This window comes from Microtus pennsylvanicus, chromosome 3 (assembly GCF_037038515.1).
Source record: "Microtus pennsylvanicus isolate mMicPen1 chromosome 3, mMicPen1.hap1, whole genome shotgun sequence".
NCBI lineage: Eukaryota > Metazoa > Chordata > Mammalia > Rodentia > Cricetidae > Microtus > Microtus pennsylvanicus.
In genome coordinates, this window is record NC_134581.1 from 80,177,494 (window position 1) to 80,197,484 (window position 19,991).

General features: G+C 45.6%; 1 protein-coding gene across 1 annotated transcript in view; it reads left to right on the top strand.

Annotated features, from left to right (window-relative positions):
• The window catches only part of Jhy (junctional cadherin complex regulator), a 64,856-nt gene that overhangs the window by 29,633 nt on the left and 15,232 nt on the right, over nucleotides 1–19,991 (top strand). The window contains exons 4-6 of the mRNA XM_075967819.1: nucleotides 8,441–8,554; nucleotides 13,054–13,700; nucleotides 17,666–17,960. Coding sequence (XP_075823934.1) covers nucleotides 8,441–8,554; nucleotides 13,054–13,700; nucleotides 17,666–17,960 — 1,056 coding nt within the window. The remainder of the gene's footprint in view (nucleotides 1–8,440; nucleotides 8,555–13,053; nucleotides 13,701–17,665; nucleotides 17,961–19,991) is intronic.

Consider the following 19,991-nt stretch of genomic DNA (forward strand, 5'->3'; position numbering starts at 1 on the left):
AGAATGCGCAGAGCTCAGGTTCTGGTCCCTGGTGCTGTATAAACCCAGCATGGGGTACACACTTGTCATCCCAGCACTTGGGAGGCAGAAGCCGTCAAGAGTTCAAGGCCATCCTCAGACACACTGAGATCTCATGTCCAGCCTGGCCTACAGGAGACCTTATCTCAAAAGTACAAAGGTTTGCTTTCTTCTGCAGATTCAGGAATGTTGGAACTTTCAACTGACATTCTATATGTGGACGCTCTAATGTCATGTCGGCCTGTGTGGTGCATTCATTACTGAATGCTTGGTTTGAATTTAGTTTTCCAGTGGTGAGACCACTACCCAGTGCCGACTTGCTCTCCTTCTCCACGGCCTTAAGTTCAGAGGAGCTCCGAGTTATCCGTCGGATTTAGTTTCATCGTACTCAAGTCATGATCATCTTTCTATGCGTGTATTTGGTTGGAAACATGGACTCCTCTCTTACAGAATGTTCTAGTCTAGTTCTGCCTCTGAGATCTGGTGCCATAGCTCTTGCAGAAATTATTCTTCTACCCAGCTGGGACTCCAGGGCTGCTCATTGATTGACTGATAGATTTTCTTATTTTGACCTACACCAACACAAGAGCACTTACTTATGACTACGTAGTTCCAATTGAACTTTATAGTTTTTCCGATATGAGCCATTGCTGAGGCGCCCTTCTGGTGGCCACCACGCAGCACTGTAGAGTGACACTTCATTAATCCACGGGACTCAAGAGGGGCCCATACACAGGGAAGCTTCCCACCTAGCTCATACACACCCTGCTGAAAACTAGAGATCTAACACAATTCGTCATTTTTAAGGATTAGTCTCTTCTAAGCATTCAAAAATGTACCCATCACTTTGAATAATTCTGTGCTGTCTTACACAGGGCATATTGGGCCAACTTGACTCAAAGTCAGAAGCCATGGGAATGACATTTTTGTCTTTTGTGTTAAATGACCCAAGCTGCCATGTCATGCTATTGCCTGTGGGCCTCCTCCTGACATCTTAGGAATGGGGGGGCGACACATGTAAACAGCTAGAACTCAGTGGAAAATGGTCCATGGACTGAGAATCACCAATCCTGAGCCCCAAGTCTGAAATGGCCCCAAGTCCAAAACTTCTGAGCCACCATCAAGGGGCCATGAGTAGAAAATTCTCTCCCCGTTCTCTTATGGTGAAGAGGTTGGAAGAAGAAAGAAGGGAGGGGGAAGGCAATTAGGGAGGTAGAGATTGGCTGTGTAAGAGATACAGTCATAGGAATAGAGAGAGATGAATGGAGTATCAGAAGCTTTGTCATAGTGGGGGGGGGGCTCCCAATTTAAACTAGGTTGTACAGCATTGTCTCTCTGAGGATATGGAAGCCATGTGAAAGTAAACCACACAAATATTCAGGGAAGATGATTCCCAGGAGAGGGAATAACAATGAGAAGCTTGGGGGGGGGGGGGGGGCGCTAGCAGCCCTGGAGCACAATAAGCAAGAGTGGGATGGAAGATGAGGCCCTGGTTTCCACCCTGTTTTATTGGCAGTTTACTGTCTGGATTTGATAGAAAACACAAACCTGTCTGGATAATTAAGTAGATTTAACTGCCCATTGACATCTGTGGTGGATTCTTCTCAGACACTGAAATCTGATGAGCTCAAGTCCCTGGATTAAACGGTTTGGTATTTGTGTGAACCCTACGTACAGCCTCACGTGGGCTCTCAGCTGCGGCGTATGTTGAGGCCTCACAGTTATGTCAATAGCTATTGCACCATAATAGTCTAGAGCTGATGGGGTTGAGTCTACGCATGCTCACTACTGGTGTGGTTTTTAAAAATGCCTAACATGTGGCCACTTGGATACTTGTTTGGTTTGGTTTGGTTGGTTGTTTGGTTTGGGTTTTTTCTTTGTGATATTGTGAATTGAACTCAGGAACTCATGCATGCTAGGGAAGCACTCTATGACTGAGCCATGCCCTAGGCCCTGGCTGAATCCACAAATGTGGAATCTGTGTTAACAAGGAGGTGATTATATCCATTCTGATGAAGACGGAAGAGCTCAGGGAACAATGTGGCTCGAATTCATTGTCCAGTCGTGTTTGTTGAACATCTGCATGCCAGGCACATTCAGAGCTACTGGGAAGTCCAGATGTGTAGTGCTCTGTACTGGCCAGCACAGAAGCCCTGCACACAGCTCCTCTGTTCTGTCATCTTGGACTTCTGTAAAGAAGGGTGGACTGACACAAGCTAGAATCGTCTGAGAGGAGGGAACCTCAACTGAGAAAATGCTTCCATAAGATCCAGCTGTAGGCATCTTAATGACTGATGGGGAGGACCCAACCCGTTGTGGGTGAGGCCATCCGTAGGCTGGTGGCCCTGGGCTTTATAGGAAAACAGACTGAGCAAGCAGCTCCCCATCATGGCCTCTGCATCAGCTCCTGCCTCCAGGATCCTGCCTTGTTTGAGTTCCTGCCCTGACTTCCCTAGAGTGATGGCGTGTTACCTGAAGTGTAAGCCAAACCCTTTCCTCCCAAGTTGCTGGCCATACTGTTCATCACAGCAACGATAGCCCTGGCTAAGACAAAATGGAAAGAAACACAAACTACAGACAGGGTGGTGCTTATTAGGAAAGGGAAAATACAAAGATGTCTATGACTGCCTCCTTCGGGAACCAGGGAAGAGTTCCTAAAGGAAGTTACATTTGTAGCAAAACTGATACTCTAACTAGCATGGTACAGGCCTGTAATCCTAGCTACTCGGGATGCTGAGACAAGAGAATGGTGAGTCCAAAGCTCAGTCGGCTAACTTCATGAGAACCTGTCTCAAAAAGAGTGATTTGGAGGGGAAGGATCTAGCTAGCTTTCCTAGCATGCGGGTTCAATCCTAAGCAAGATTAATAAATAGAGACAGTGGCATGAAGTGTAGTGTCTAAGCGGAGAGCGGCCTTCACACGGGCCCAGAGAGTAACAGTCCATGCAAACATCAGTGTTCGAAAAGGAGCAAGGATCCCAGGATGAAGAAGAGCCTGGGAGCCCAAGGTGCAGGCCTTGCAGGCCTGCGAAGATTATGGGTGATGGGGAAATAAGAAAGTGTTTTTAAGTAGGAGACAATCATCACTTTGGGAATCTTAACATCTCCAGAATCTATCTTCTCCTGAAAAGGAACACGTGTGTGTGTGTGTGTGTGTCTGTGTGTCTGTGTGTGTGTGTGTGTGTCTGTGTGTGTGTCTGTGTGTGTGTCTGTGTGTGTGTCTGTGTGTGTGTGTCTGTGTGTGTGTGTGTGTCTGTGTGTGTGTGTGTCTGTGTGTGTGTGTCTGTGTACATATATGTCCACAGGACCCAGCATCCAGTTCGAACAGAGCACACATGCTCTTAGGTGTTCTATAGGAATAGAGACAGGTTGGCTACAGGATCGAAAAAAAAAAAATTTTGGCGTGTGTTGTCTCTAACAGCTGAAAACATAAAACCCCTCAATAATTTAAGCTGCCATGCTGAGTGTCAGTGAAGCAAGCCACCTCGCAGTAGTAGAATCTGAATCAGTGTCCTTTACTTGCCATGAGGACAGCCCAGGGAAAAATATTCTAGAAATACAGCAGGAATAAATGCTTCTTAGCACTCATTGGCAAAATGAATAAAGAAACCCTCTCTACACCCAGAGATTGTGCCCAGAGTGGGAGTATAAGTAGCTGATCTGTCTGAGCGGTGATGAGACATTAAAAACAAATCTGACACTGGGCTGGCAAGATGGCTCAGCAGGTAGAGCTGCCCACAGCCAAGGCTGTCAACATGAGTCTGATACCCAGGGCCTATATGGTGAAAATCAAAGTCCTCTGGTTGTTCTCTGACCTCCAGATATGCACCGTGGCATGCACATCACACCTGCATGCATGCAGACATACACGCGTGAACTAGTTGTGTGTGAGTAGTTGCCAGTACATGACCGCTAGGAACAAGCACGACAAAGCCATCTCAGCTTGTGTGAAGCTCCCCATGGCAGACGACACACAGACAGTAGAAAAGGCAGGATATAAGGGGCAGCATGGGGAGAGCCGACAGTAACCACAGTCCATATTAGCGTGTTTATGAAGCGTGTGTCTGTGTGTGCTGTGTAGATCTGCTGTGTCACACGGCCCTGGGCGAAGCCTTGCCTTCGCTTTCTGCAGCGCCGTCTGATTCTCTAAGAACCTGGTGTGTTTCTTTGAGAGAGAAACAGCAGCACAGTCTAGCTCAGCTGTACTCAATCTGAGTTGCCTTCCTCCCTACAAACCCGCACTTCAAAGCAAGGAACATAATGTACAATTTTTTAATGGCTCTAGACCCAGGCACTCAGACTCTCTGCTCTGCGCCTTACCTCAGTGTAAACACCTAATCAAGATTGCCTGCGCTCCAACAATAGCAGCCAAATGCAATTTGAGAGCCACAAGCCTTTGAAGTCCTCCCTGCAAAGGCCGGTTTTCTAGTCTGGGATAATGACATGCCATGATTGCTGTCTTTGTTGTATCTTTTCAGGACAGAAGCAATTATAGGCCCCAATTTAACAGAATAGACATTACACAGCTTACGATGCTCAAAATGCAATTTCATTTGATCATTTTCTCGATTTGATTGGTATTAATAGAATGGTTCACCAAAAAAAAAAGAAAAAGAAAAAGAAAAATAGCTGCCAGAGGTTGTGTCCCACTCCACTTTCAAAGAGCTAATGTAGAAGTATGTTTTACCTGCCCAGCAAGCTCGCCGGGGTGATGCAGCCAAGCTCCACCAAAACAGAGTGCACAGAGATGGTGTGTGTCCTTCGCTCCCTCGCAAAGGAAGCGGCCAGTGCTCTGTTGCTAATTCTGACAGAAATATGTAAGCATGGTTGTCAATGGAAAATTAATGTCACTGATGATAAACCCCGTTATCTAATGTGCATCCTGTATTTCTCTTTGAATTGTAAAAGCCGGAGAAGCTTCATCCCCCTGGCCATCTCTCCTATTCCCTCTAGAAGACATTTTAAGCCTCTTTGAGATTAGAAGAGTAGCCTTGCCTGCTCAGGCAAGCTAGTTAGAATTTTTCCCTCTCTTGACCTCTGTTTCTCATTCAGGACAGAGTTGTTTTTTTTTTCTTTAAACAAGTCGTGTTTCTGCTTAACATCATAATTAATGGTGATAAGCTGTATTATTACCTATCAATAAGAGATACACAGTAGCCATGGGTGGACACACATGCCTACAACCCCAGTGCTTGAGAGACCAAAGCAGCAGGACAGAAGCCAGCCTACAACATAGCAAGACTCTGTCTCAAAAATAAAAAATAAAATAAACAAACAATATAACAAAACCTTTGCAATGAAGCCAGTAACTGCTGTATTCTGTAATCCAGGATGCTTCTGGAAACAGTTGTGTGAGGGAAGCCTTGATGTAAATTTGAGAAGTGGCTCTTGACCTTCATTGAGCATCCTAAACTTCAGACGATTTTATGATATGAGAGGAGGATATGATATGATACTTACAGAGGAGGCTATTCATGCAAAAGCAGAGGATCACTTCCATTTAGAAAGCATTCATTATCAAATAGTACATTCTTTGTCCTTATTTTAGGAATAAAAACTCAAGCAACTGCTTTCTTATTATTATTGTGTATGTGTGCAATGAGTGAGCACATGCAACATGCACGCAACAGCACACATGTGGGGTCAGGGGAGAAGGTTGCCAGGTCAGTGCTCACCTTTGACCTCTACATATAAGGTTATCAGGTGTGCACACCAAACACTTTGTCCTCTAAGCCACTTCAAGAGCTCCAGGCCAACTTTCAATTATTTGAGCTTCCATATTGCCTACTTTCCTTTCCTGGTGTGTGTGTGTGTGTGTGTGTAGTAATTTAGATAGTTATTTCATGAACTTACTAGAGACAGATGAGGTTATACTCAAGTTAAAAGAAACACAGTGTTCCTTCTTGAACTATAGATGCCAAACGGAATGGAAAAGATCGAGATTGTCATCATTGTCAAATATTTACCTAGCACATAATGGTCAACAAATATGTGTCTCTCTTATTATTGAACACTACTGGTAAACATAAGCAGCAGAGGGAGAATTTGAACTCAAGCCTATCAGATCTGTTCCCTACGATCCAACATTCTTGCACATGGCCATTCCACACTTCACAGCCCACCTCGAGAAATTTAACAAGATATGTGCAAGGCCCTAAAGTTACATTAAAAAAATGAATAGTATCCATTTCGAAGGGGAGAGACTTGACATTTACAGGTACGGAAACAGACACCAGAGCCCAGCCAGAGTAACAAGTCATGGTAAGAATGGTGAGGAATCTTGAGACAGAAAAGTTAAGAGTGTGAAGAGACTTCTGAGTTAGTTGGTACCAGGGTGGATGTGCTGTCTGAAAGGGGGGCTCACCTAATCTATGTTACTCCAGAAAGCAGCGGGATAGACAGTGTGGAAAAAAAAATGTGTCTGTTTTTGTAAGAGATTTCTGACTTGGAGGCTACTCGGGGATGGACACTCTGTTCATCATGCATCAAACAGATTCCTTTTTCTTCTCCTTAACCCCTGGAAGACCTTCGAATACTGACAAGTGGACATGGCTGGTCAGGAGATGCAGGCAAACTGATGAGTGTCTACTAGAGTTGGCATGGATGTCCTGGAGCTTGACATGGCTCATTTCCAGGTTCTCTCCCTACCCTGAGACAGTAGAATTTTAAGTAGGTGTCTGCTGGACATTCTATCAGCCACCATCTGTACAGCTCAGAGGCATGTTTCTTGTTATAGAAAATAGTCAGTGGAGGGCTGTTACTGTCGCACCGCTGTAATCAAAATACTCGCGAAAACAGGTCAAAGAAGAAAGCTCTGTTTTAGCTTACGGTTTCAGAGGTTCTGTAGTTAATTAGGTTCCACTTATCCTGGGCTGATGGTGAGGCAGAAGACCACAGCTGCAGCATATGGAGAAAGATGCTCTTTGCACTGGGTATTCAGGAAGCAGACCCAGGTGGCCTTCAAAGGCTCACTCCCAGTAGCCTGTGTTTTCCAACTAGGACCCACCTCCTAAAGTTTCCCCCACCTCCCACCATCTCTCCATCCTCCTGCCTCAGCTTCCCAAGGAGGAGATGACAGGTGTGTACCACGGCACCTGCCTATTAAAATGGGCCTTGTCAGGTAGATGATTTTGCTCAACAGTGTGGGCACGTCTACAGTAGGCTAGGCTAAGCTGTGATGTCTAGCTGGTTAGGGATTGGTCTTAGTTAGGGTTTATGTTGCTATGGTAAAGCACCATGACCAAAAGCAAAGTAGAGAGGAAGGAGTTTAGTTCATCTTACAACTCTGAGGTCATATTCCATCACTGAGGAAAGTCAAGGCAAGAACTCAAGGCAGGAACCTGAAGGCAGGAAAGGAAGCAGAGGCCACAGTATAATCCTGCTGACTGGCTTGCTCAGTTTGCTTTCTTATACAACCTGGGACCATCAGCCCAGTAGTGGCACTGTTTACAGTGAGATGGGCCCTTCCACATCAATCATCAATCAAGAAAATGCCCCACAGGCCAATTTTGGGGGGCCATTTTCTCAATTGAGGGTTTCTCTTTCCAAAGACCCTAGCTTGTGTCAAGTTGACAAAAAGCTAGTCAGTACAGTCATTACATGCATTTTTTTAAAATTTATGATGCATTTATCAGAACAAATTCCCCATCGTAAGTAAAAGGTATGAAATCGTCATATTTCTGTCGCTGGGATCAACTGATATTTTTGGTCTCCTGTTCTAATAACTGTCCTAAAGTTGGGTCTTTTGACCAGGTATGAGACATTTAAACAAGGAGTACTTGGGCCTCAAAACACCAACTTTCTCTTCACACCTGCATGAGAGAACACTGTTTCCATCTTCTTCAAGAGCAATTCAGGTCCCTCCAGTGATTTCTATCTCAGATTTCCCCAAAACCTCAGGTGTTGGAGGCTTGGTCCCCACCTGATGGTGCTATCAGGAGATGGTAAACACTTTAGGAGCTAGGGTCTAGTTGTGGGGAGTCAGTTATATGGTTGTGTCCTTAAAGAGTACAGCAAGGCGCTAGCCCCTTCCTCCATGTCCCCTGCTTCCTGGCTGCTGTAAGGTAAACCACCTTGTTCCATGCTGTACTCCCCACCATGATATTCTGCCTCACCCCAGGCCCCAAAACAGCAGGGCTAAGTAGCCATGGACTGAACCTTCCGCAACCATGCATTCAAATAAATGCTTCCTCATTTGAGATGGTTTATCTTGTATTTTCTCATCACAGCCATAAAAGGTTGACTGGCATACGTGCCTGAGAGCTGAAACAATGAACCCTTGAAGTAAACCAGACACAAAGCCTGTCTCTGCAGAACCTCTCTCTAGAGTACACAGCCTTGAACCCCATGTCTGTAGGGCGGAAACGAACCCTCTTAGGATGCGGTGCGTGCCACTTACTGTGCAATGTGCTTTGCCCTCTCAGATTTCCCACCCCATCAGAGGCACTGGCAAGATGACTGTCCAGAGCGACAAAGGAGTCGAAGACACTTCCGCGGATCCCGAGGACAAATGGCATCAGAGAGCAAAACAGCTCAAGGTCGTCTGCTAGATTGTGTGTTAAGTGTGCTTCAAGTGATCCCGCTGGATATAAGGGATGGCTGTCGCTGAGTTCTTGTCACTTAAGGGTTTCTTTTGTGCCTAGAATCTTACCTAACATCCTGTGCTGAAGACTGCCTTCTGCCAAGGCGTGCCATAGCTTGCATGCTTGCTCTGCCAGCAACCCTACCTGCATTTTAAAAGGTCCCCTGTCCCAGAACACCCTCGTTTCACACTCCAAGCACACAGAGACCAAAACCTCTCACAGAGGGAAGGGATGAGGGATGTACAGGAAGAAAATAATGTTTCTTCTGGGAGTTAGTAACTGCCCATTAGACCCAGGTGACATTGTCCCTAAAGCTGATGGAATCCTTCAGAGCCTCACCAGGCTTTGTTTCCAGAATGTTCAAGCTTACCAACTAGTAACTTAGTATGATGGCATCCTTCTTGTCCATGGTACTCGTAAGTGATTTAAAGGCTGGAGTAATTATTCCATTATTTCTAGAAGAAATAGAAAAATCATTGGGATCTGATTTTTTTTCCTGAGTCAGTGCATGGAATTATATGGAGTCATTCTTGGATCAGGTTCCACCCCTTACTTAAGAAAGGATGAGCATGGAGGCATGCCTTCAATTTCAGCATCCTAGTACTTAGAGGCAGAGGCAGGCAGACCTCTGTTAGTCTGAGGTCAACCTGCTATACATAGCAAGTTCCAGGCCAGTCAATGCTACATAGTGAGACCTTGTTTAAAGGGTCGGGAGAGGGAGAGCTGATCCTTTTGAAATAGCCAGTTAAAATCACACATGAAGTAACTGTAAAGTTAAAACCAATAAAGTTCATCCAAGCATCAGAGACATTGACATCCCAAACCCTCTCTTGCCCTCACCATATCTACAGGCTGCTGATAGAATTGAAATAAGTAAATAGTCACTCCCCCAGAACTTCCTAAAAGCCAATGTCAGGGAAGTCACATCAACAAGTAGAAAAAACGGGGACTGAAGTGTCTCTTGGCAGCGGGATGTGGAGAACAGGACCTGCCAGAGAGCATCGGCTTCATCACGATTTTTATGTCAGATTCCTGTGCCTACTTAAGATCTTTACCCCCTGCTTAAGCCTTCTCTGTGAACCTTTTCCCAGGCCGAGCTGTCCTACAGCATCCTGTGCTCTCCTGTGGGTCTCCACAGGTTCCATTTCATGACTGTGCTCAAACTGAAGGCGTCAGTTGCTCAGGGACCATGCAGGGCAGTATGTGGAAGTATAGCCCTGGCCACAAGAGCCTTCCAGGTGTCCTGAGGATTAAAGTCTTTCCAGACCCAAAACAAAACCACCAATGATAGCATCATGCAAAGTCATGTGGAGCCCTTCACTAATCATGGTCAAGTCCCTGTGATCGGCCCCTTTTCCCACCTTCCCAAAGAACTATGCATTTGGTCCCATCAACACCAGCAGTAGCTCTGAATTGCTTCTGTTTATCTGACCTGAGCTCTTCCTTGCTGACAATGAGGGATTTCGTTAATAATTCATGCCAGGTGTTTCTTAATAATATTAAATAAAATGTGGAACCTAAGCTCACATTTTACTTTTAGCTCACAAAAGATAAAGATAATAATACAACAGAAAGTTGTCTGGGTCAGAGGTGATCTTGGAGCCTAGGCACAAGTTCCAGGACCCCAGGGCCCAATCAGGGCAGCTAAGAGCAGCAGTGGCCTCTGTGTTAGAGGAGATGAGCATCTAGTTAGAGTAAGAGTGTGTGTTCTTCCTTTTGCTTATGACACATGAGCTATAGGACGGAAGCAGCCAGACGGCACCTTTCACAGAGCTAGCGGATGGTGCAGTGTGCGTGGACACCAATGACTAAGGACGAATCTCACTATAACGCCCCCTTCCCAGCTTTAGGCCTCGAGATTTCCCAGTGCCAGCACTCCACATGTGACATGAAAACCCACTGCCATTAAGCCGTTAGTCAGAGTGCATGGAGGGTAGACCAATTGCCAGCGTGGATAACAAAAGAATCCTGGTGAGAACAGAATGAAGTCGCGGATTTCCGCGCTGATGGAGATTAAAAAGCCTGAGAATGGCTTTGTATATTAACTTCAGGGAGCTCGGGCCTCACCACCTGAGGAGTGACACCTGATGCCTCAATTGTAGGGTAATAAATCTCCAGCCAGCAGCAGATCTCAAGTAGGCTACTTGGGAGGTGAGAGGGAATCGTATCAACCCATCAATGTCTTCCTTTCCGAGCACTGAAATGCCAACTCTGGGCACTTATGTCTACCTGAATGGAGGATTTACCTCTCGAGACAACTCAGGTTTGGTAAAATGATGAGTCTTTGACCTTTGTTGACAAAGCACCCTGTGACGAGGGCCGCTGCGCTCTGAATCGTCAGCAACAAAGGTAACAACGTGACTAGAATCACGTGGCAACCAGAACATTAGACATAGTTCCCTAGAAAAGGAACTTCTCCTGGGTTGTTCTTTTTTTCTGAAGGGAATAAACAGAAAAAAAAACTGGGGAAATATAAGTCAGGTGAGAACCGAAAGTCTCTAATTAGTCCTTTATTCCCCCAAAGAGCGAAAAGCTGAACAAACGTTGCAAAGAATGCCGCGATTGCTCAGTATGAGTTAGAGTTTATAGATCATAGCAAAGAACAGCTTGTTCAACCTTAACTAACGTGAGGACAGCATGAAAAGAGCCATTGTATGTCAGAAACACACCTGTGAGATTATAAAATAGCAATGTCTGGGCCAGCAAAATGGCTCAGCAAGCAAAGGTGCTTGCCACCAAGCGTGACAATATGAATGCGCTCCAGCCCTGAGCCCCACGAGGTGGAAGGGGAGAACTGACACCTGCATCCTCATCAGGTTGCAGCCCTCTGCTGCCACACATGCACTGTAGCAAGAGTGCAGCCACGTGGATCGGTGTGCACATGCACACAAATAAATGTAAGTTAAAAAACGTCAACAGTTTTGAGAGGCCACTACAAAGAAGAACACACTTGGAGTCACGTATTGGGAGAGTCTTGGCTCACGCTTCCCGTGCAGCTTGATAGACCATGTAGAAGAAACCATTTTTCTTACCTGGATATTTAAGGAAACGTGTTTGCTATTTTTGTCAGTTTTTTAAGGTGGGAGAGAACTGCAGTTGAAAACTGAAAATTTATAAGCGCCAATGAGAGCCTGGTCAATCCTCAAATAGCTCAAATTCAAAAGAAAACATGCTACATTTCAAGCCAAGTTTATCTAACCAATCTGCCGTTACAAGCAATGCTCTTTATTACTGTTGTACACTAACAGACTTTAAATTTGACATCCTAATGTGGTTTTATTAGAATCGGGGACCATGATTATTATTTGGGAGCAGGCAGAGGCTCATATTGTCAGCCTGCAGCTTGTATCAGGGGAGAGAAATAAAGCCTGCAGCTGTATCATCATGGTACAATCTTCCTTCCCAACTAACTAGAGCAAATCTGAGCAAGAAAAGGCATGCTTTGCCCAGTTTGAGTATTTTCACTGGCCTCCAATGAACTGCCTAATGGTCGCATTTTTCAATTAACATTGCATAGATATGGGTCATGAAGGGCTCTTTTTTACATGTGTGTCCTGAAAGGGACAAAGACGGTGCAGTTATATAACACATTGATGCTCACGGTCATCTTACTGTTTCAATAGCAGTTAATCATTCTTTCCAAAGGCCTCTTAACCCTGCTCATTTTTCACAAAGTAATGAGTGCTCCATTCCTCAGGAAACACTCTGAAATGGCCGCAGGACACAATACAGTGACACAGTGTATCTATTGTCCTGCAGTACATTGTGTTGTTACTGGACTTAGAAAAGCATGGAGATGGCTCTGAGGCCACAATCCCTGTCCCCAGATGTTTGATTGCCTAAGTGCAGGCTATATTAAGCAACAGAAAGCAAAACAAGCCTTGCGGTTTCACGGATGCCCTATCGCAGCCCCCGCTCTCTCATAATCCTCTGAATACGATCTAATTTGTTTCATCTGGCAAAAGAGGTCATTTCTAGCCGTTGACCTGTGTGAGGACGCAGAGCTGATGGGCTGATATCGAACTTGGACCTGCGTGGCACAGGCAAACCTCTGGTGTCTTCTGGGTGGGGTTTTGGAAATACTTAGGTGGTATAGCCTGTACCTGTTGGTGTAGATGCATGTTCTTTCTCTGCGCGTCTCTTTGGAGGTAAAGCTTAACTCCCTCCCATTCCCAGTTTGGTGACACCTTTCCATATGGCTTGCCAGGGAACTAATACAGAGGCCGTTTTAAGCTCTCAAATGCCTTCTGGGCTCACAATCTTTCATTTCCTTAGCTGCTCACGCCCTAATCACCTGCAATAGGAAAGAACTCTCTGGATTGGCTCCTTTGCAACCCAGGGCCACTTTCCTAGAAGTTTCAACTCCCATTAAGAAAAAAACAGAAAGAATTCATTGAAAATTTATGAAGAGTACTCACCTTCTAATTTTACCTTAACTATAATTTCTTTTTTAGAGTTACCAAGAACACTTGTCTCAATATGATGATACAAAATCAGGCAGTGTTCCAAGAGGTCAGTCTTCTGATACAGCCAATGGGCAGCAACCTGCCAAAAGATCAGGCAAGGCCAGGGTTCGGAAACAGAAGAAACACCAGAATGGCCTGAAGTCTCTTGGGACCAAAGAGCTTGTTGTCAGTCAAAAACATCAGAATTATCTTCTCCAACCACAAAACCAAAGGCAGCCTATGGATGCCTCAGCAAAGCATGGGCAGGCCACATATATGAATTCTTCGAACACAGATTTGCAGGACTCCCAAACACTTGCCCACAACCCCAAAGTCACCTCCAACACATTTGTTCCATCCAATCAGGCTTTCGACAGAGTGTTGTATAAAAACTCTGTCTCGGGGCTGAACGCTAATAAAAAAAGAGGACACCGACATGAAGATGAGAAAAGACCTTTGTACGAGCAGCAACCCCTCTACATGCTTTCTGATATGGATCTGCAAGACTTCAATGAACCTTCTCACAAACACATGTCCCTGAGCCAGAAAGGCCCTCAGTCTGATTATGACATGAACACACACAGGTCAACGAAGATCAAGAAGCCGTCCAAACAGCCGCAGGCAGAGACAAAGTACAAGAACATAGAGATGCTATGGTGAGCATTCTTTTTTTTTTTAGTTCAAAAATTTTATTTTTATGGGTGTGAATGTGCATGTGGTTTCATGCGTGTGCATGCATCATGTTTGCCTTCGTGTGCATATGAATGCATACACACACATAGGCTGAAGTTTCTTTCAGGCAAGCCGCTTCCAAATACCACACAGAGGTTTACTATTAATTGGAAATGTTTGGCCAATAGCTCAGGCTTGTTACTAGCTAACTCTGACATTTAATTTAGCCCATGTTTCTTATCTATGCTTCGCCGAGTGGCGGGGTACATTTTCTCAGTATGGCGTGCCCATCTTGCTTCTCTCTGCACCTGCTTGAGACTCCTGAGTCCGCCCTTCTTCTTCCCAGCATTCTCAGTTTGGATCTTCTGCCTAACCTTATCCTGTCCAGCTGTTGGCTTGTCAGCTTCTTTATTAAACCAGTCACAGTGACATCTGTTCACACATTGTAAAGGAATATTCTATTCCTCACATGCGTGCACATGGCAGAGCACCTGTGGAGGACACTGTTTGCATCTGGGGATCAAACTAATGGTCACTAGGCTTGTGTAAATGCTTTTGCCACAGAAGCCATCAGACCTGCCTGGAATTTCCTTATCATGAGTGGTTTGTTCAGAGGAGAAATTAGAGGCTATGGAGAAAGAAAAGAGAGGAAGAAGGGGGCAATGGAGCCCCTGAGTGTGTCAGGCTAGAAGAAAAGACCAAGTAACACCGCCCCTGCCTCTGATTCTTGCTTGACTTCTGATGTCTTCCTTCTCTTCCTGCTCTTCTCTACTGATTCTGTGCTAGGGAAACTAGAAGTTGGAGCAAGGAAAAGGCACAGGGACACAGTTAAAGTAAATTAACCTGGTTAGAAGGATTTGAGTAAAGGTCGGAGAAAAAGTTATCTCCAGCCTTGAAAGGTGTGTAGGCTCAAAAATACCACCACAGAAATGACCTAAAAATTCAATGGTAGGGAAATTTCCCTGATATTTATCCCCTATGACCTCTAAAAGGTATGCCTTTGAGGAAATGTTCCTCTAAAGAGAAGATAATGATCCAGGCGGTGGTGGTAGTGTGTGACTTTAATCCCAGCACTCAGGAAGCAGAGCCAGGAGGATCTCTGTGAGATTGAGACCCAGTCTAATCTACAGAGCAAGTTTCAGGATAGCCAAGGTTACACAAAGAAACCCTGTCTCAAGAGAGAGAGAGAGAGAGGCAATGAGGTACAGGGTTATACCGAAGGACTGTGGCCCCTACTGTCCCAATGTGCACGTGGTAAGGAAGTCCACCTGATGATGAGTGTCTCTGACTCAGTGATTAAGAGCGCTGGCTCCTCTTCCAGAGGACCCAGGTTCAAGCACCTACACGGTGACTCGCAACCATCTATAACCCCAGCTCCAGAGGATATGACATCGTCTTCTGGTCTCTGAAGGCACCAAGAATATGTGTAGTACACAGACATACATGTAAGCAAAGCATCCAGACACATAAAAAGTGCTGGTTGTGGTGGTGCATGACTTTAATTTCAACATTCAGGAGGCTGAGGCAGGCACATCTCTGAGTTCAAGTCCAGTCTGGTCTACATAGCAGGTTCCAGGCCAGCAAAAGATACATACTAAGACCTGTCATCAATGAATGAATTAATGGATAAAATTTAAGTTTAAAAGATGCAGTGACTATCTTCTTTAGAGTTAGAATTGTTCGAGCTCCCTACAATATAGATGCATTACTCCAATAAGCAAGAAAACATTTTTTAAAGTCACTTTAAGAGACCATCCCTGATGCTCCTTAAGAAAACAGGTTTTCTGGACACCTGACTCTTTGATGCTAAAGTGCACAGGAGACGTGTGTATTCTGACACACTGGGCATCTTTCGTGGGCTTGTTTTCAACACAGTATGCAACTTTACATATAAATCAGTTTGGAGACAGGTACTATGGGAGATGGTCTGGGGTATATGGTTAGTAAGGGTCTCAGTCAGCTTCCTGGAGTGACACTGATGGCTGGCAAACATCCTTGCTGTCTTTTTTCTTTAGGTGTGGTGTCTTGCACACTTTCTCCATGGCAGGGCCTGTCCTACCAGAAGGGTGCCCCTTAGCTCTGCCCCTCATGCAACTTCCCTTTCCCTTTCCCCATGCCTCCTCTCTCTACTTTCCACTCCCGTTCTACTAGAGAACTCCATCCTCTGCCTAGAAGCTGAGAATTCTGAGATGTGTACCACTGACACTGTCTTCACTCTGACCCTGTCTAAATATTGAAGAATTCTAGATTAGAAGCCATTTACCCTCAGAGCCATCTTCTTGCTTCCAGTGTGACTTTTGCACACTAAGAAGCCACTTGATTCCAGATCCGTGGCACACGGCTGTTCATTTTCTCTCCAGAAGCTGTAGATCACTGTTTTTATAGATTATGCCAGCCCCTTTGAACCAAGAGACTTGCCTCCTTCCATTCTGGGTAAAAAAAAAAAAGCAGAATCTTCTGGACCATCTCTTTCCATCTTCTCCATCCTCTGTCTGTGCCTTACTTACTCAGACGCATCCTTCCAGGATTGTTCTTAGATGGCGCTGTGTCTGTGTCGGCGCTGACTTCCACCCTTCCACTGCTCTCGTGTTTTTCAGGGTGTGTCTTTGTTTCTGTGACTGTCTTCTGACGCTCCTCTTACTAGGGAAGCAGCATCACTCTTTCTTGACATCCTACATTCTCAACAAGGCACATGGCAATGGCAAGTCATGGCTTTTTTGACAATTTTTAAGCTTTTAAATTTCTGTAGTTTCTCTTTCATCTGGGTTTTGGTTGGTGCTGGTGGAATTTCTCTCTCTGTCTCTCTCCCTCTCCCCCTCTTCCTTTTCCTCTCTTCATCTCCACCCCTCTCTCTTTACCTGTTTTGTGTTTGCATTAGGGCTGGTCTTGCTTGTCTGACAATCTGAAAATCATATTGGAAGCTGAGTGACAGGTTTATTGACATTGGATTTCTGTGGGGTGATCAGTGTGGCACTTGATGGAAGGCTCCTCCTGCCAGTTCTGTGTCTTTTTCTTGGGTGGTCCCATTAATTTCTGCCCCTGATGATTCACATGTGCAGAGTATTTTCTTCTTTCTTCACAAATGCAAATCTCTAAGGTGTAGAGCTTCGGCAAAAACAATTGCCTCCCAACATGGAGAAGAAAATCCCAAGATTTGTTTGCTGCTTGTTTGTGCCAGCCACGCACCCCACCAAGCCAGCCACGCACCCCACCAAGCCAGCCACACACCCCACCAAGCCAGCCACGCACCCCACCAAGCCAGCCACACACCCCACCAAGCCAGCCACATTCCCAGCCCAGCAGCATTAACTCTTAAACCCCAAATCCTTTACCCAAAAGTTCCCCCAAAGAAAGCTGCCTCTTTAGCTAATCCAGAACCTGCTTTGGTTTTTATTTCTTTTTGTTTCCATACCCGGAGATTCCCAGATTCTCTGGTACATTCAACTATGTATTTAAAGAATGCATCTTTAATCATTGTTTCTAGCTGGTGTGTAATAGGAAGGTCTTTGGGTTTCAGAATGGAGTTCTGGGTTTTGTTGTTATTTGCTTGCTTGTCAGCTTGTGCTTCACGCACTAACTGAAAGTCCGAACAAGCCTTCCCTGTAGTGGACTGGAGGGATGGCTCAGGCAGTAAGAGCTGACTACTGTTACAGAGGACCAAAGTTTGGTTCCCACACTCACATGAGATGCCTGTCACTCCAGGTGTCGAGGTCTGATACCCTCTTCTGAACCCCAGAGGTACCCATACACACATGTACACACAAGGAGAGACACATAAATAAATAAATACTCTTGAACAGGAGTTAGAATGTCCCAAGGAAAAAGAGGAGGATTTGAAGATGGGAAATCAATATATCCATGAAAAGATGAATGGTTCCTAAAGATTTCTACACAGAAAGTGGTGTTATTGACTCAAGTTTTATTTAAAGCACTTATGTTTTCTCCCAAGGAAATTCCACTCTTCCTCAGACACGGACCGCGTCAGCGCCTCTCCAGACTCCCGGCTTGCCCAGATCATAGAACAGCATCAGCAAGCCTTGATGCAGCTGGCAGAAGTGCAGCCCAGCGAGGGCTCCCTGTCCAGCACCACACTCCCGCCTATCCTGTCCAGGGTAGAAAGTGAATCCCAACTCAGTTCAGACAGAAACCACCGACAGCAGATGAAGATGGCGCGCAGTAATTCGGAAGGCTACCTGCTGCAGCTAGAAAGGGGGAAGAAACACAGGAAGCGCAGCGGCACCAAGGTAAAAGCTTGGCTGCTCAGCCGAGTCACTGTTTAATTCTGATGACACAGATGGGGTTGGAATAGGGCTGGTCCGGGAACCAGGAACCCTCCCCTCAAGCCCTTGCTAGTCCCTGATAACCCCTCCCTGTCTTTCCAGAAAGTTCTATTGTCAAGGGTGCCTGCTCCCTTTCTTCTTAGGTCATCTCACTGCAGAAGGCAGTACTAATTCTGCTTCTATCTCCCATTTAGTATTCATTTTCCTCACCCCGTCCCTCTCCTAAGCTGAGTCTCACGCCTTCATACCTGAGAAAAGAGAGCAGGGCTGAGCGAGTGAGAGTCCTGCTGCCAGCGCTCTCTCACGGTCCGCCACTCTTCCGTGGCGCCGGAAGAGTCTTCTTGGTGCACTTCTCACCTGAGCCTCTACAGCAAAACACCCAGGCTGAGCCGCTCTCCAGGAGGGCAGCTGGTCTGTACTGAGTTCTTCATCTAGACTTTGGGTCGCCATAGTGAGCATTTTGGTGCAATTCAGTCTCTTCTTGTATTGCTTTCAATGCAACATTTTTAAATTCTCAGGAAGTTCTCTTGGCTCCAGGATGAAATAATGCCTTTTGTTTTTCATTCCTATAATAAGATACCTGAGGCAGATTATGTTATAAAGAAGTTTATTTAGCTCCTGATTCTGTGGCATGGGAAGTGCTCCTATTGGCTTGGAGCTGGAAGACCGCACTTCCGCTGTGAATAAGAGGCCTAGGTTTTGGGAATCACAGGTCGCTTCTTTTCCCAGAGAAGTGTGGTGACATAGCAGTTGGTTTCTAGCGCAGTGCCTATATCACTTTCAAGTGTTTCCCAAATAAGCCAAGACTAGACCAGACTGGGAAGCGAGCATCACATGTATTGTTCCCATGGGGACACAAGATCAACCTTTGTAACCAACACTTCTGTCAACATGGAGAGGCCCGCTCACGCCAGAGCTTATAGATCCTAGGGTCTAAGAATCAGCCAAACACAGGCTCTGAGAACAGAACTTTCCTGTAGGTGAAAAAGAACAACTTTGAACTGGGTTCCCAGGCACAGGGTTGGGAAGAAGTTGATGGATTCAGTCATTCCGAAGTCCTTGCACTGGCTTGCTCCTTGCAATGACTTGCTCAGCCTGCTTTCTCATGGAATCCAGGACCACCAGCCTAGGATTGACCCCACCCATGGTGGGCTGAGCCTTCCCACATCAATCACTAGCTAAGGCAATGCTCTATAGTCTTATGGAGGCACTGTTCCCAAATAGGAGTTACTGACTTACCCCAGTCCCTAATTCTTCATAGGAACAATCAGAATCACTCTTTTTTTCCTGGTGTGATGTGATATTAAATGAAATAATGTACTAAAACCTGAGCTTATTCCCTAGAAAAGATTATACATCACTTAAGTGTCCATTTCTCTTCTCTCCCTTTTCACAAATAGCATTCACGTTGTGCTGAGAAAGAGTAGAGGCAAATGCAGTACTTAATACCTCCAGTCTAAGACGGTGGGAGGTGGGAAGAGTAGGGACAACTTCCTGCTCCTGCCTGCCCCTCCCTAATGTCTGCAAGGGTGCCTGCAGTCCACACACATCCTTTTTCTCAGCCCAGTACCTTCAATCTACATCCGACACACACACCACACTGGAACCCCCTTTGTCTCTAAGCCGGTCCAGACGCTGAAGTGACTTAGAACTGAGTGATTTGTATAGGACAGCAGGCAGTCCCGGCACCAGACAGGGGCAGTCATTATCCACGTCACGCCTATCTGCTGGCCAAGTCAAAGCTCTTGGTTTCCAAGGGAATCGCCCCGACTCACGATAAAAATTCTGAGGATTTGTAAAGCTAATAGGCCTGGGGCCCCTTCCTCTTCTGGCAGTGCTGTTGAGAGTGGTTTCAGAATACAAGGCATTGTCCACGTCATGAAATCCAGGTTTAGGACTTAGAAATTAACACAGCACAAGGGATGCCAAACTATCCAGATATACTTCTGCTGTCTCCAGCCACCACTTTCCCTAGTAAGAGCTCAGTACAGAGTT